The 13668-nt window shown below is 43.2% G+C and overlaps 1 protein-coding gene and 1 long non-coding RNA gene across 3 annotated transcripts in view; one reads left to right on the forward strand and one right to left on the reverse strand.

Moving 5' to 3' along the window:
- LOC138800969 (uncharacterized) overlaps positions 1-13668 on the forward strand; it is a 101587-nt gene that overhangs the window by 60947 nt on the left and 26972 nt on the right. The gene's annotated exons all lie outside the window — the stretch shown is intronic.
- VPS8 (VPS8 subunit of CORVET complex) overlaps positions 1-13668 on the reverse strand; it is a 129650-nt gene that overhangs the window by 32851 nt on the left and 83131 nt on the right. For both annotated transcript variants that reach the window (XM_069983279.1, XM_069983281.1), the window contains exons 34-38: positions 10102-10191; positions 3254-3300; positions 1988-2135; positions 1804-1893; positions 748-799 (exon numbers count right to left, since the gene is read on the reverse strand). In XM_069983279.1, coding sequence (XP_069839380.1) covers positions 748-799; positions 1804-1893; positions 1988-2135; positions 3254-3300; positions 10102-10191 — 427 coding nt within the window. The remainder of the gene's footprint in view (positions 1-747; positions 800-1803; positions 1894-1987; positions 2136-3253; positions 3301-10101; positions 10192-13668) is intronic.

Consider the following 13668-nt stretch of genomic DNA (forward strand, 5'->3'; position numbering starts at 1 on the left):
AAGAACATTGGTATTATTCTCCCAATAAGCTTTCCACTTGGGACTGAAACGCTTTTTCAAGCACAATACTTGAAGGTTTCAACTTCAAGTGCACATTCCTAGTTGTAGCAAATTTCCAATTCAGATCTATTCCATTATAGAGGAAAATGCTTAATTTAAATATCAAATGCATCTTACAGCAGCAACCCCTTCGGTGTATCAATTGTATCTGAATGTATTGAAATGTGCATTGTTTAAGAGCTACCTCTTTCATGATGGCGCCATCTTTTTCTCTTGAGAATACGAATATTTAATTTCCTTACTGCAGAGAATATTAGCTTTAACTTGTAGGTTTAAATAGACATACTGATGAGCAGAAATAGGGCTGTATACTTTGACTAAGGCTAGGTTCACACTGCGTTTTCAGCATCCGTTTAACGCATCCGTTTTTTGAAAAAAAACGCATAAAAAACGGATTGCAAAAAACGGATTCATTTGTGTGCATCCGTTTTTCCATTGACTTCCATTATAAAAAAAAACGGATCCGTTTTTTTTGACGGACCAAAACGGACAAAAAAACGTTGCTGACCCTATTTTTCTGGACGTTAAAAAAAACGGATCCGTTAAACGGATGCTGAAAACGCAGTGTGAACCTAGCCTAATCATACAATGCATCATACTCCCTCTCAATTACTTAGCTCCTTTCCTAAGCATGCTGAATACTCTTAACCAGAAAAAGAAGTTGTACAGTATATACTAGGTACATACCTGCTCCATCCACCGAGTCCCCAGTCAATGCCGAAAGTCTGTCTTGTAGTCTCTAAATATATGATAAAAGTGTAAGTACAGGTAAGGATGCCCAAGACATGGCAATAGCAAATGGAAATATAGCAGGTATTATACGTAGCCGACAAAACTTCTCCTCATCCGAAAGGTAGGTATTTGGCTTTACAGGATGATTTGGGACTACAGGAACAATGCTCCAGTTAAGTCAAGGTAAGGAGATACTAAAGATTTATATTGTATAGAGACTAGTCTTGCCAATGGCAACACAATTGAAACATTGTTTCTAGAAATTTATGCAAAACCAGGAAAGATGATGAAATGTTAAGCACCATCTTGACACGTGTTGCCACCCAGCAAGGTGGGCTATGGCACCATCAAGGTATACTATGGCACCACCAAGGTGTACTATGGCACCATCAAGGTGTACTATGGCAGCAATTAGAAGCACAGATGACAATATAAATAGGTTATACATAGGTGATAAATTTTATCTGCTGAATTACACCTTTATAATTTCAACAATCTATTTACACTAGAGGGTACTGGAGAGCTCACTGCATACATTTATACAATTAACTAAATCATAAAAAAATTACGCAGTAAGCCCCTAATCTCTTATTCCCGAGGCTACAAGCACACACATTTAAAGTGTTTCTTTCAGTCAAAAAAGCTTTTGATATGTCACAAAGACAAGTTAAAAATTTTGATTGATCAGGGAGTTCAGACGCCCACTGATTGTTAGAATATGCTGGGAGGAGCACAGTGAGACTGGGGGAGAAGCATTCAGCCACATGCTTCTCCCAATTCAATCTGAGGCCCCGTTCACACTATGGAATCGGCGTAGGGAGTCCACGTGGACTCAGCGCCAAATCCTGCCTTCAATATGTTTGAATGGGAGGGCTAGATAGTCTATTCAAAATTATATAACTTTGTAATGTGTGTTATTTAAGCTAAAAAGAAATTCGCCGGAGTTGGAGCCAGCCATGAAAACTAACCCAAAAGGTTATTGCTGGTTATAGGCAGTGCCATTCTAGTTACCGTAAGCATGACTTGGAAAGCAGCCTGGATATCCCCCTTCTTCTCCAAGAGATAGGCCAATGTCTCATGGTTATTGTGCTTCTGGGCAATCTGTAATCATAAAAGAAATCGAAAAAGATCTTGAAAAGAAGTTAATCTCAGCAATAATAATTTCCTTTTATGAGACAGTTTGTAATGTTCTGACCTCAATAGTCTCCTCCAATCTGTAGTGTTCCAGTATCTGCAGAACTTGAGTCACATTACTAGGGTCATATTGACACATAAGATCTATGAAGTGTTCTGTGATATGCGGCTGGTTCTGTAAAAACTCGGGGCTTAGCTGAGCTCCATCCCTACAAATAAACACAAATACACAAGAGATTTATTAAAGGGAACCTGTCACCGCCCGTGCTGGGGTGACAGGCTCCCGACCCCCCGTTAGAGCCCCCTATACTTACCTAATCCCGCCGGGTCCCGCTTCTGGAGGTGGTCGGGTGATGAAGATCTCAGCCGCTGCAGCCCGGTGCGCGCGCTGAGAGATGAGTCCAACGCTCATAGAGAATGACGGAGCGCTGGACTCTCCTGTCATTCTCTATGGGTGTTGGACTCATCTCTCAGCGCGCGCTCCGGGCTGCAGCGGCTGAGATCTTCATCACCCGACCACCTCCAGAAGCGGGACCCGGCGGGATTAGGTGAGTATAGGGGGCTCTAACCCCCCGTCGGGAGCCTGTCACCCCGGCACGGGGGGTGACAGGTTCCCTTTAAGTCAAATTTACTATATTTTCCTAACTGCAAGGTACAAGAGTTAAATTGATAAGCAGTATGAGGTAGGCTCTTAAGCTCCCCCTGGTGGCACCCTCTGTGAGATAAGATTTAAACCAGCACTGATAATACAGATTTTACACAGGGGTTGGGTAATTCTGCCCATGAGTTGCTGAAGTTGTTTGGCAAGTGATAATAAAGCAGTCAGTGTTGGCATATCCTGTTGTGTCATATGCAGTTAAAAAAATAATGCTTAAATATAAAACCCACTCAATACAAGATAACTGCAACCAATACCTGGGAAAAGCCTTAAATCACAAAATGGGTCAGGTCTATATCATAGAACTAATTACACCTTTTTCTTAGCTGATTGCTGCTTGTAAAATTATAAAATCATGTTTCCTTCTAAGCTCACGAACCTTGGAGGCTATGCTAAGCTGCAGCAGGCATGTTTTCTCCCTCCCAATACCTCCCTGCCCTGTACGAGTGGGTGGGGGAGGGAAGCGGTGTGCATTCTAAAGCTCAGCACGGCCTCCAAGACTCTTGAGCTTAGAAAATATGATGGGGTAACTTTCAAAATAGACATCAGCCAAGAGAAAGTATCATCTGTTTATCTTACTATCTGCAGCTCTGTGCATGATATCGAGCTGACAGATTCCCCTTAAAGCATGTGTGAAGATAGAGAGACAAATACATGTTTTATACAAACCTTGGATCCAAAAGGCTTTTGAGAAACTGGAAAAGCAAAAACGAATCCTGCAATTAGAACAACATTGTGTTAGTCTCAATATACCTGACACTACTTGGTATAGCATAGATGTTAATCACACCAAGGAGGTTATAAGGCACAACATAAAGTATACACATATTCACACTATGTTGATTAGGCTGGGAATCATTACTAAGGTGCTACAGAAAGCAAAGGCAATGCTGGGTTTGTCATTTGGCGAAAATCCACATATTACTAAAGTACAAAATGGAACTGACAAAACCTGCAAAAATAAGTATGTGTGTGTGTGTGTGTGGGGAGGGGGGGTTATATGGTGTGGTATGGAGATTTCCACAGTTGGTGCACACAACACAGTAGAAAAAAAACACCATCACCCACAGTGGTTGTGCAACCGATGGGCACAATACTAAGGAAGGTGTTAGAGAACAAAAACATCACCACAGTTTGCCAGAGGCACCGTAGTCAGCGACTAGGTGTAGGAACCTGAGTGCAGCAGAGGTTCACCTGGATAATGCCAGCAAGAAAAGTCAGACCCCTTGGAACATCAGCGCTGGAGATTTGTGTAACAACTGGACTTCTAACAGGACCCAGTATTTAAAGACGCCACTCATACCGCAGAGATTTATTCCATAAAAAGCAACACGCTTCGGCTCCTTTTCACAGTGGGGCCCTTTTAAAGCTCACAAAACAGTACACTCATTTACTTCTATTTAAAGGCCCACCCCTATGGCCGCTTTCTGAACCTTTAAAGTGACACTGTCACCCCCTTTCTGTATTAGGACTTCTCTACACAGCTGTGAAGCCTAAATTCTGCAGTTTTAATACTTTTAATAGATTTCTTGGTAGTAAGTCCAGTTAAAAATGCTTTTCATCATTGGTGGTTTGTGCCATCTGGGCGGGGCTTCATGTCCGCAGCACCACTTAGCGCCACCCACACCTGCGTTGTAGGCTACGCCCCTCTGTCATTGGCCTCTAAGCCTCACCCTCTCAACAGCCATTGGAAAGGGCTGACCCCCTCTAGATCGACCCCCTCTAGACCCATTGGTCTTGGCCCTACCCCCTCTAGATCGACCTATTCCAATGGGCGCCAAGGGGGCAGGGCCTAGACCCAGATGCTGGAACAGAGGGGCAGGTCCTACTGTGGTGCTGTGGGCAGGGTTAAGTTTCGCTGCGGACATGTAGCCCTGCCCAGGTGGCACAAACCACCAACAATAAAAAGCATTTTTCACTGGACCAAGCACCAAAAAATCTGCTGTTCCAAAGGGTCGGACTGTTTTTGATGATGTTATCCAGAGGAGCTTCTGCTGCACTCAACTTACAAAACTTGAAAGAAGTTATGAAAATTCCATGAAAGCTCTCACTAAGCACAGACGCCCTGGTGTATGGAACAAACCATAGCCAATGCCTCACTGCTCTTCCCGTCACCAAGATTTACTATTGCACATGTATCCCAGCTAGTATAAAGTTGTTGTGTGGCTCAAAATTTCTGTCAAAATGTCTGGGTATCATGAGTTGTATACACTGTCATTTTGATTCTCAAACTGCTAAACACTGCTAGTACTTTGTTACTGCGGCTGTGCAAGGGTTAATACTGTTTTGTACTGCCAATCCTAGTGAGTAACATGTCAAGGATGTAAGGAACTTCGTCACATGACCCTCTCTCAGACGGTTTCTACCTGAAGCGTTGCCTAAAGGAGAAGTCCTCCTTTTACTCCAGGTTGGAACCAATGGCTACAAACCAAAGTTCAAAATAGACACAATTCTGTGGAAAAGGAATAGTAGAGATACTCTGCAGCAGCACATTATTCACTCTCTGTTAAAAGAACCCTCCATAGATGAGCAGGTTTTTTTGTATTCAACATCCATCACCGTTGGGTTTTTATGTCTTAATGATACTGCATCTGGAAACATCCCTTGCCTTCAGAATCACATGGAAAAGTTAAAGCATCCCTGAGCTATAACCAGAAAAAGTGAAACAGGTCAGAATTGACAAATAGGGTAGTTTGACTCCCCAATTTTTTATTTTTTTCCAAATAAAATGAAAAAGTGTGAGATAATTAACTGCTATCAAAAAATCTCAAGTCTTTCAGTTCCTATGAGCAGCTGTATGTCCTGCAGGAAGTGTTATTCTTTAAAGTCTGGAGAGCAGGACAGGTTTTCTATGGGTTTTCTATTGAGGTTTTTCTACTACTTTAGACAATTCCCGACATGGGCAGAGGTGGCAGCAGAGAGTACTGTGTCAGATTAAAGCGACTCTGTACCCACAACCTGACCCCCCAAACTGCTTGTACCTTCAGATAGCTGCTTTTAATCCAAGATCTGTCCTGTGGTCCGTTTGGCAGGGGATGCAGTTATTGTCATAAAACATTACTTTTAAAATTGCAGCTCAGTGCCCTACGGGAGTATCTGTGCCCTAACTTTGCACCACCCCTCCGACCCTCCTCCCCGCCCTCCTCATCATTAGGAATGCTCCAGGCAGATTGCCTATTATTCACCACCTGTGTTCCCACAGCACACAGCCTGGATCATTAAGACACCTGTGCAATGTTCAAACAAAAGTAAATGTTCCAGTGGCATTTCTAATGATGAGGAGGGTGGGGAGGAGGGACGGAGGGGGTGGTGCAAAGTTAGGGCACAGATACGCCCATTGGGCATGGGGCTGCAATTTTAAAAGTAAATTTTTATGACAATAACTGCATCACCTGCCGAATGGACTGCAGGACAGATCTTGGATTTAAAGCAGCTATCCGAAGGTACAAGTGGTCTGGGGGGTCAGATTGTGGGTACAGTCGATTTAAAGAATATCACTTCCTGTGGACATACAGCAGCTGATAAGTACTGAAAGACTTGAGATTTTTTTTTAATAGAAGTGAATTACAAATCTCTGGCACCAGTTCATTTGAAAGCAAAGGGCAGATAGTAAACCAAATAGTAAAATCCATTTATCTTGAAAATGGAGAAAACCAAAACAAACACACTGCAGGAATCAGGGCCACAAAATAGTGTAAAAATGTAACTGTTTATATTGACAACAGGTCCTCTCTAATGTTTGTACTTTTTAAATGTTTAAAGAAAATCAAAACAGAAAATTAAAAAGTTTGGAGCATTGTAGTGGTGAAGTAGGAGGGTAAATGAGCATTATTGTTATAAATCTAAATCAGCAGTAGATTAAAGTGATATAAAGTTGACAATTTACATTATTTTTTTAGTTATCATGCTGTAAAACAAAGCTATACCTACCTGTATCCAGGTCCAGTCTCCTGAAGGCACATTTTTAGTCTTGTGCTGGTTGAAAAAAGAGGAAGTCCCGGCCAATACAGAGTGTCATGGCTCAATGTGTCTGTCAATCAAACCACTGCCTTCTCTGTGAGTGCAGATCATCGGGACATTCTGTGTTTAGTTTCCTTTGTTAAACCAGCACAAGACCAAATCTGGGCCTGGATTTCTGGTAAGTATAGCTTTGTTTTTAAGCATAATTAAAAAAAAAATATATATATATATATATATATATATATAAATTGCAAACCTGCTTTATATCACATTCCCTGATGATTTAAATTTTGAAAGTTATAATGACAGTGACACTTTAAAACCACAGTGACTTTAATACTCGGAATACAGACTCGGAGCCTTTTATTTGGCTTGCAGTTTTACATATAATGAAGATGGTTACATGTCTTGTCTGTGTTTCTGTCAAAGGAGTCTCTAGAAAAGTGTGGAATGTGCCTGCCTCAGAGCTGGCAAAGAACCAAACAATGATGACCACCCAGATGCAAGGTTCTGAGACAAGTGATTGAAAGGTTTTGCGTGGTGCAGGTCAGGAAGACGGAGCCCGCCTTTGTGGAGAATGTGCTAATGAACTCATTAAGTGTCCGCCAGCAGAGATGATACCATTGAACTGGTTAGAGGTGCAGGAGCAGAGACACGAAGCCGAGGCTGGTAAATACATCTCCGTACTTTCATCTTTCATCAAACACAAGGCAGAATATGCTGGGGACGCTTTGCAATCAGTGCCTGTTAATACATACAGTAGTCGTATGTCCTATTCTCAAGATAGTCTACAGAAAGATGCAAATGCATAGCACCCTGCTGATAGACAAAAAAAATCTACAAAATGTTTTACTTTGTTCTAAACATCAACTTAAACATGTAAACGTAGGGTTGTGTGATATCAGTAGGATTCCTGTCTGTGAATACCCTACAAATATATACCCATAATGGAAAACAGAGAACAATCATAATATACTTCAGATGTCAACTGGGTAAATACAGTAAAACTGTTTCAAATATAGTACTTGGTCAAGGACAGGATCTCATAAAGGTCAAATTAAGAATATAACCTAGCCATAACCTGCACAAGGAGGCATGGAAGACTGTCCCAGTTTATTAACAGGTTTATCCTCCAGATAGGCCATGAATATTACATCAGCTGGGGTCCAATTCCTGTCATCTGTACTGATCAGCTGCACGATCTTTACTGTTTACCTCTACTTGTCCTTGTAATCTCCAAGCATGGGGACAAGAGCGGTGACAGGAGCGGGGTAGATCGGAGTGGTGAGAGACGGGAGCGGGGGAGATGGGGGGGGGGGGTGAAAGGAGCGGGGAGAGACAGGAGCGGTAACAGGAGCAGGGGAGATGGGAGCAGATGTCAGGAGCAGGGAGAGACAGGAGCAGGGGAGATGGGAGTGGGGGGAAAAAAGGAGCAGTGACGGGAGCAGGGGAGATGGGAGCGGGTGACAGGAGTGGGGAAAGACAGGAGCGGTGACAGGAGTGGGGAAAGACAGGAGCGGTGACAGGAGTGGGGAAGATGGGAGCAGGGAGAGACAGGAGCGATGACAGGAGCAGGGGAGATGGGAGCAGATGACTGGAGCAGGGAGAGACGGGAGCAGGGGAGATCAGAGCAGGGAAAAAAAGGAGCAGTGACGGGAGCAGGGGAGATGGGAGCGGGTGACAGGAGTGGGGAAAGACAGGAGCGGTGACAGGAGTGGGGAAAGACAGGAGCGGTGACAGGAGTGGGGAAGATGGGAGCAGGGAGAGACAGGAGCGATGACAGGAGCAGGGGAGATGGGAGCAGATGACTGGAGCAGGGAGAGACGGGAGCAGGGGAGATCAGAGCAGGGAAAAAAAGGAGCAGTGACGGGAGCAGGGGAGATGGGAGCGGGTCACAGGAGTGGGGAGAGACGGGAGCAGGGGAGATGGGAGGGGGTGAAAGGATCGGGGAGAGACAGGAGCGGTGACAGGAACAGGGGAGATGGGAGCAGATGACAGGAGCAGGGAGAGACAGGAGCGGTGAGAAAAAGGAGCAGTGACGGGAGCAGGGGAGATGGAAGCGGGTGCCAGGAGTGGGGAAAGACAGGAGCGGTGACAGGAGTGGGGAAGATGGGAGCAGGGAGAGACAGGAGCGATGACAGGAGCAGGGGAGATGGGAGCACATGACTGGAGCAGGGAAAGACAGGAGCGGTGACGGGAGCAGGGGAGATGGGAGCGGGTGACAGGAGTGGGGAGAGACAGAATCGGTGACAGGAGTGGGGAAGATGGGAGCGGGGAGAGACAGGAGCGGTGACAGGAGCAGGTGACAGGAGTGGGGGAGATAGGAGTGGTGAGAGACAGGAGTGGGGGAGATGGGGGGGTGACAGGAGCAGAGGAAATGGGAGCAGGTGACAGGATTGGGGAGAGACAGGATTGGTGACAGGAGGGGTGGAAGATAGGGGCAGAAAGAGGCATCCGTGCCGCGATCCGCACTATGATCTGTCCTTTTCATGGTAGGGACCACGGCATGGATGGTGGGAATGCACACATAGGATTTAATGGGCCCTAAAATTGTCCGTGGCCTCGGATCTGACGTGTGAATAAGGCCTAATAGTGGTCGATTCCTTGCACAGCCACCACCCTTAAGTGAGTAATTCTTATTACCACTAACTAAAAACACCACAAAAGGAGAAAAAAAACTAATTGCCACCAAGGGGCCGATTTATTAACACTGTGACATTTATCAAGACTGATGTACTCGTACACCAGTCTTAAATAAAGCCCCATCTCCTTTTCCCCAGCATACGCTCGGGAGCAGGTGTACTTTTGTATCGTTATTTACGCTTTCAAGCATGTGTAAATCATGATGAATCTGGTGCAGGAGAAGGCGATGTCTCCTCCTACCTTGCCGCACCCCCACCCATCAGACGAGCGGGGCTTACAGGGGTACACTAGGGAGAAAGAAAGAATCTGTTTGAGTGTTTAGACCCTGACCTATCAGGGTCACATGATCCTCTCCCTGCTATGTGAGGAGACGTGCCCCATGGATTTCCATTATACTGGCGTCTCCTAATGTGACACAGAGCTGGGAGAGGACAGCGCTGAGTTTGTTCTCCCAATTGGTCACGGTCTGAACACGTAGACCCTGACCGATCAAAACTTTTGGCATGTCTCTCATGTTTTGCTAGCTTACTGGTATAGTTACATAGAAAACATAGTAAACATGTCACTATAAGGCAAGGTTCACACACAGTAAAAAAAAAAAAAAGCTAAATACAACTGTAATTTTACGTGAAAATAAAACAATGTGTGAACAGATGAAAAAACAGACATATTTAGCAAAAACAGGTAGTAAATAATGAGTATGTTCATTGTTTGGATGGTTGTAATCAATTACAGTTTTAATCTATATGGCTTGTGCACTGCCTGCTAATTTTCCATTGATGACAATGGAGAGCATTATTATATTGAATATAATAATGCATTTTTACCTCTAAATTACGGTCGTATTTTATGACATAGCCTAAAAGCGCTATATTGGAAGTAATCGGTATAATGTCTTTAAATGCTTCCAATACCTGCAGCTTTCCGATGATCTCCTCCAGCTGTTCACTAAAGTGGGTGCACACCAAATCAGCCGCTTTACTTGGACTCAGGGTTAGCAGTTCCTAGAGAGGGAAAAGAGAAACCAAATTACTGTAAAATGAATTAGACAGTAGAGCTTACCTAAGCATTATAGCTGATCAAGTTCATCCCCTTACGGTACCTGTCTACCACTTTCAGCAGCATAATGCACCATCCATGAGGATTGTATAAAGTTCTAGGCACATGTCAGTGAGATTTCTTTCTCTGACCTACACAGTCCCCAAATCATAATCCTATAAAGCAGCTCTATGACATGGCAGAACGGCATCTTCAGAGCATGTCAGTGCTAGAGCTGAGCGTATCTCAAGCACGTCAGTACCTCTATGTAATGTGCATCAATATGGAGAACCCATCCTATCTGTGAGAGTCAATATTCCTACAGAATGATTGTAACACCCAGTACAATCTATGCCACATTAAACTGCTGAAGGTCAAAGGAGATCCAATGTGCTATTAAGTAAGTGCTTCCAATAAAGTGGTCATATGGGGGACATTTACTAAGATTCGCCTCTGCCATATGCCATGGAAAGGAGGGAGATACGGGATGGCATGGCGTCCTCCCGTGCTAGATTTATCATGATTTATACATGCTCGCTGGAAGCAGGTGTACATTTGTTGAGCAAAACTGCTCCAGGAGCAGGGCCGGCCGGCTTTACTAGGAGGCGAAAAAAAGTTGAGTAAAAAAGGGGGCAGGGCGTTATTTAAGACTGGCCTATGAGTATGCCAGTCTTGATAGATGTCTCCCTTAGGGTGTGTTCACAGAGAGCAAAAGCGGCAGAATTCGTTTGCGGATCTCTCCCCTGCGGAATCATGCCTGGCTCATTGTCACACAGTGTCTCTATGGAAGGGCTTGTGTACCTCCGCTTCTGTAGCTGTCTGCTCAAAGAATTGATATGTGCGGAGCGGCGGCGCGCAAGCCCTCCCATAGAGACACTGTGTGACAATGAGGCAGGCATCATTCTGCAGCGGATTTCTGCCGCTTTTGCTCCATGTGAACATACCCTTAGTGTATACAACCACATACCTGGGGTTGTCCACAATTCAGTTATTGTACCTAGAAAACAAATGTATGCTACAGCGTGCTATAAGTAACCATTTCAATTTCTCATTTATCGGTGTACTTTGAAGGGTCCTTTACTTCAACATCACAAGTAATAATATTCTGAAAATATTCCCTTCTCAGTACATACCGAAAGATCATAAGCTCTTTAAAATAAAAGAACCACTTGAAGTAGAAAATAAATGGGATTACAAAGGCACTTTAGTTCCCAAGCAGGCCGCACTTACACAGAGTATTATCACATGTAAATATAAATGGCTTCTGCACTCGGAATATAGATAGTACATACTTTACCTTCATTGAACTTATACTATAGTTTAATGTGGAAGTTAATTAGATGTAATGTTTTCTTTGAGGCAAGTTAATAGTAAAATGTAGATACATAGTCTTAATAGTAAAATTGGCACTGAAAAAGACTTGGGGGTATCGGTGGACAGTAAAATAGGCTTTAGCAACCAGTGCCAGTCGGTTGCTGCCAAGTAAAATTAAATGCTAAGGATAAGAACATGGCTGTGCCTTATAATTAGTGAGAACAGACATGAAATATTGTGTACAATTTTGGGCATCTGTATAGAAGAAGGACATGGCTGAAATGCAGGAGGTGGGTGGGGAACCTGAGGTAAAAAGGTAATTATAGCGTATCTGTAAAGACTCTATCACACCAAGTGATTATCGGCCATATTTGGACAAATGTGGGCCATTATGGCCGATTATCACTTGGGGTAATAGCTCCTCGTAATAGCTGATCCTCGTCTTTCAACATGTTGAAAGAAACTAGAACGATGGCAACAGTCTGCTGGCCATCACTCTGTTAAACAGGAGCACCGCCATGTCCTATGGGTTTCCCATGGCGCCCCCACTCTTACCCGCTTGCTGTCGGTGCATGTAATAGCACAAACAGCAAGCAGGGCCTTAAGGCTGAGCTCCTGTCTATCAGGTGTGGATAGATGCCCAGTGGGTTCCAAGTACAAGGTCTATTAATCAGAAATTGAACCAGCGTTGTTAACACCTCATCTGAAGAAGGAATTGGTGGGGACTGATGTATCAAGACAGCTATCAAATTTTTGTTTTTTGAGTTTAAAGAAGGGTATTTTAGGGGTGATATAATTACAATTAACAAGACAAGACATTTTTCTAGTGATCTGTTTACACCAAAGATGGTAATTCTTTCCTGGCAGAGCAGTGAGACTGTGGAACCCTCTGGCACATGATGTTATGAAACAATAGAAGGTTATTTAACCCCTTAAGTCCGGGCCTGAAATGGCCTTAAGGAGCGGCCCAATTGTCACTTTTGCGTTTTTTTTTTCCACCTCGCCTTTTAAGACCCATAACTCTTTTATTTTTCCACCGAGAGGGCTATGTGAGGGCTTGTTTTTTTTTCCAGAAACAAGTGTACATTGTAATGGCATCTTGCAATCTAAGCATAAAATGAATGACGGAACCCCAAAAATCATTTATGGGGTGAATCTGGGAAAAAGGAAAATGCAATTCCGCAAATTTTGGGGGGTTCCGTGTTCAGGTAATGCATTTTACGGTAAAACTGACATTTTTTCTTTATTGCATATGTCAGTCTGAACACAGCGATATGCACGTTTACTAGGTTTTCTAACATTTTACTATTTTTATTAGCAGTAAAAAAAAAATTAGCAAATAGTTATATTTAAAATGGTCCTATTGTGACTCTTAAAGCGCTTTTATTTTTTCACCTACTGGGTCGTATGGGGCATCATTTTTTTGGGGGGTCATGACCTCTAGATTTTATTAGTAACATTTTTTTCTAGATCAGAAGTATTGATCCCTTAATTTTTTATATATAAAATATAATTTTAAAAAAGCAATCTCAGTGTTTTTTACCGCTTTTGTTCATGCCGTTCACCGTGCAGGAATAATATTCTTTTATTTTAATAGATCGGATTACGCATGCTAAGGTATATTATATGTTAATTAAATTTATTATTTTTATGTGTTTTATGTATAAAATGGGAAGGGGGGGGGGGCGATTTTCACTTTTATTGGGTGAGAGGCTTTGGGGCATTTTTTAAAACTTTTATTGATTTTTTTTTAACACTTTATAAGTCGCCTTAGGGGACTTTTACATTAATACATTAGATTTTCTACACTGATCACTGCTATGCCATAGCATAGCAGGGATCAGTGTAATTTGTGATCTTCTGATAGAGCCTGCCTGTAACACTATCAGAAGATCAGACTGCATGGAGGTAAGGTAAGTGACAGAAGACGTCACACTTAAATGCCTCGATTACGCAGCGCTATAAAAAATGGCCACTTTCTCCCAGAGACAGCACCTCTCTTGTCTCCAGTTTGGATGAGATTTTGCTACTCCAATTCCATTGAAGTAAATGGAGAATTCTTAACTGCAAACCACACCTGAACTGGAGACAAGAGTCCTACTGTTTCTGAAAGAAAGGGGCCATGTTTT

The sequence above is a fragment of the Dendropsophus ebraccatus genome, chromosome 9, assembly GCF_027789765.1.
Source record: "Dendropsophus ebraccatus isolate aDenEbr1 chromosome 9, aDenEbr1.pat, whole genome shotgun sequence".
Classification (NCBI taxonomy): domain Eukaryota; kingdom Metazoa; phylum Chordata; class Amphibia; order Anura; family Hylidae; genus Dendropsophus; species Dendropsophus ebraccatus.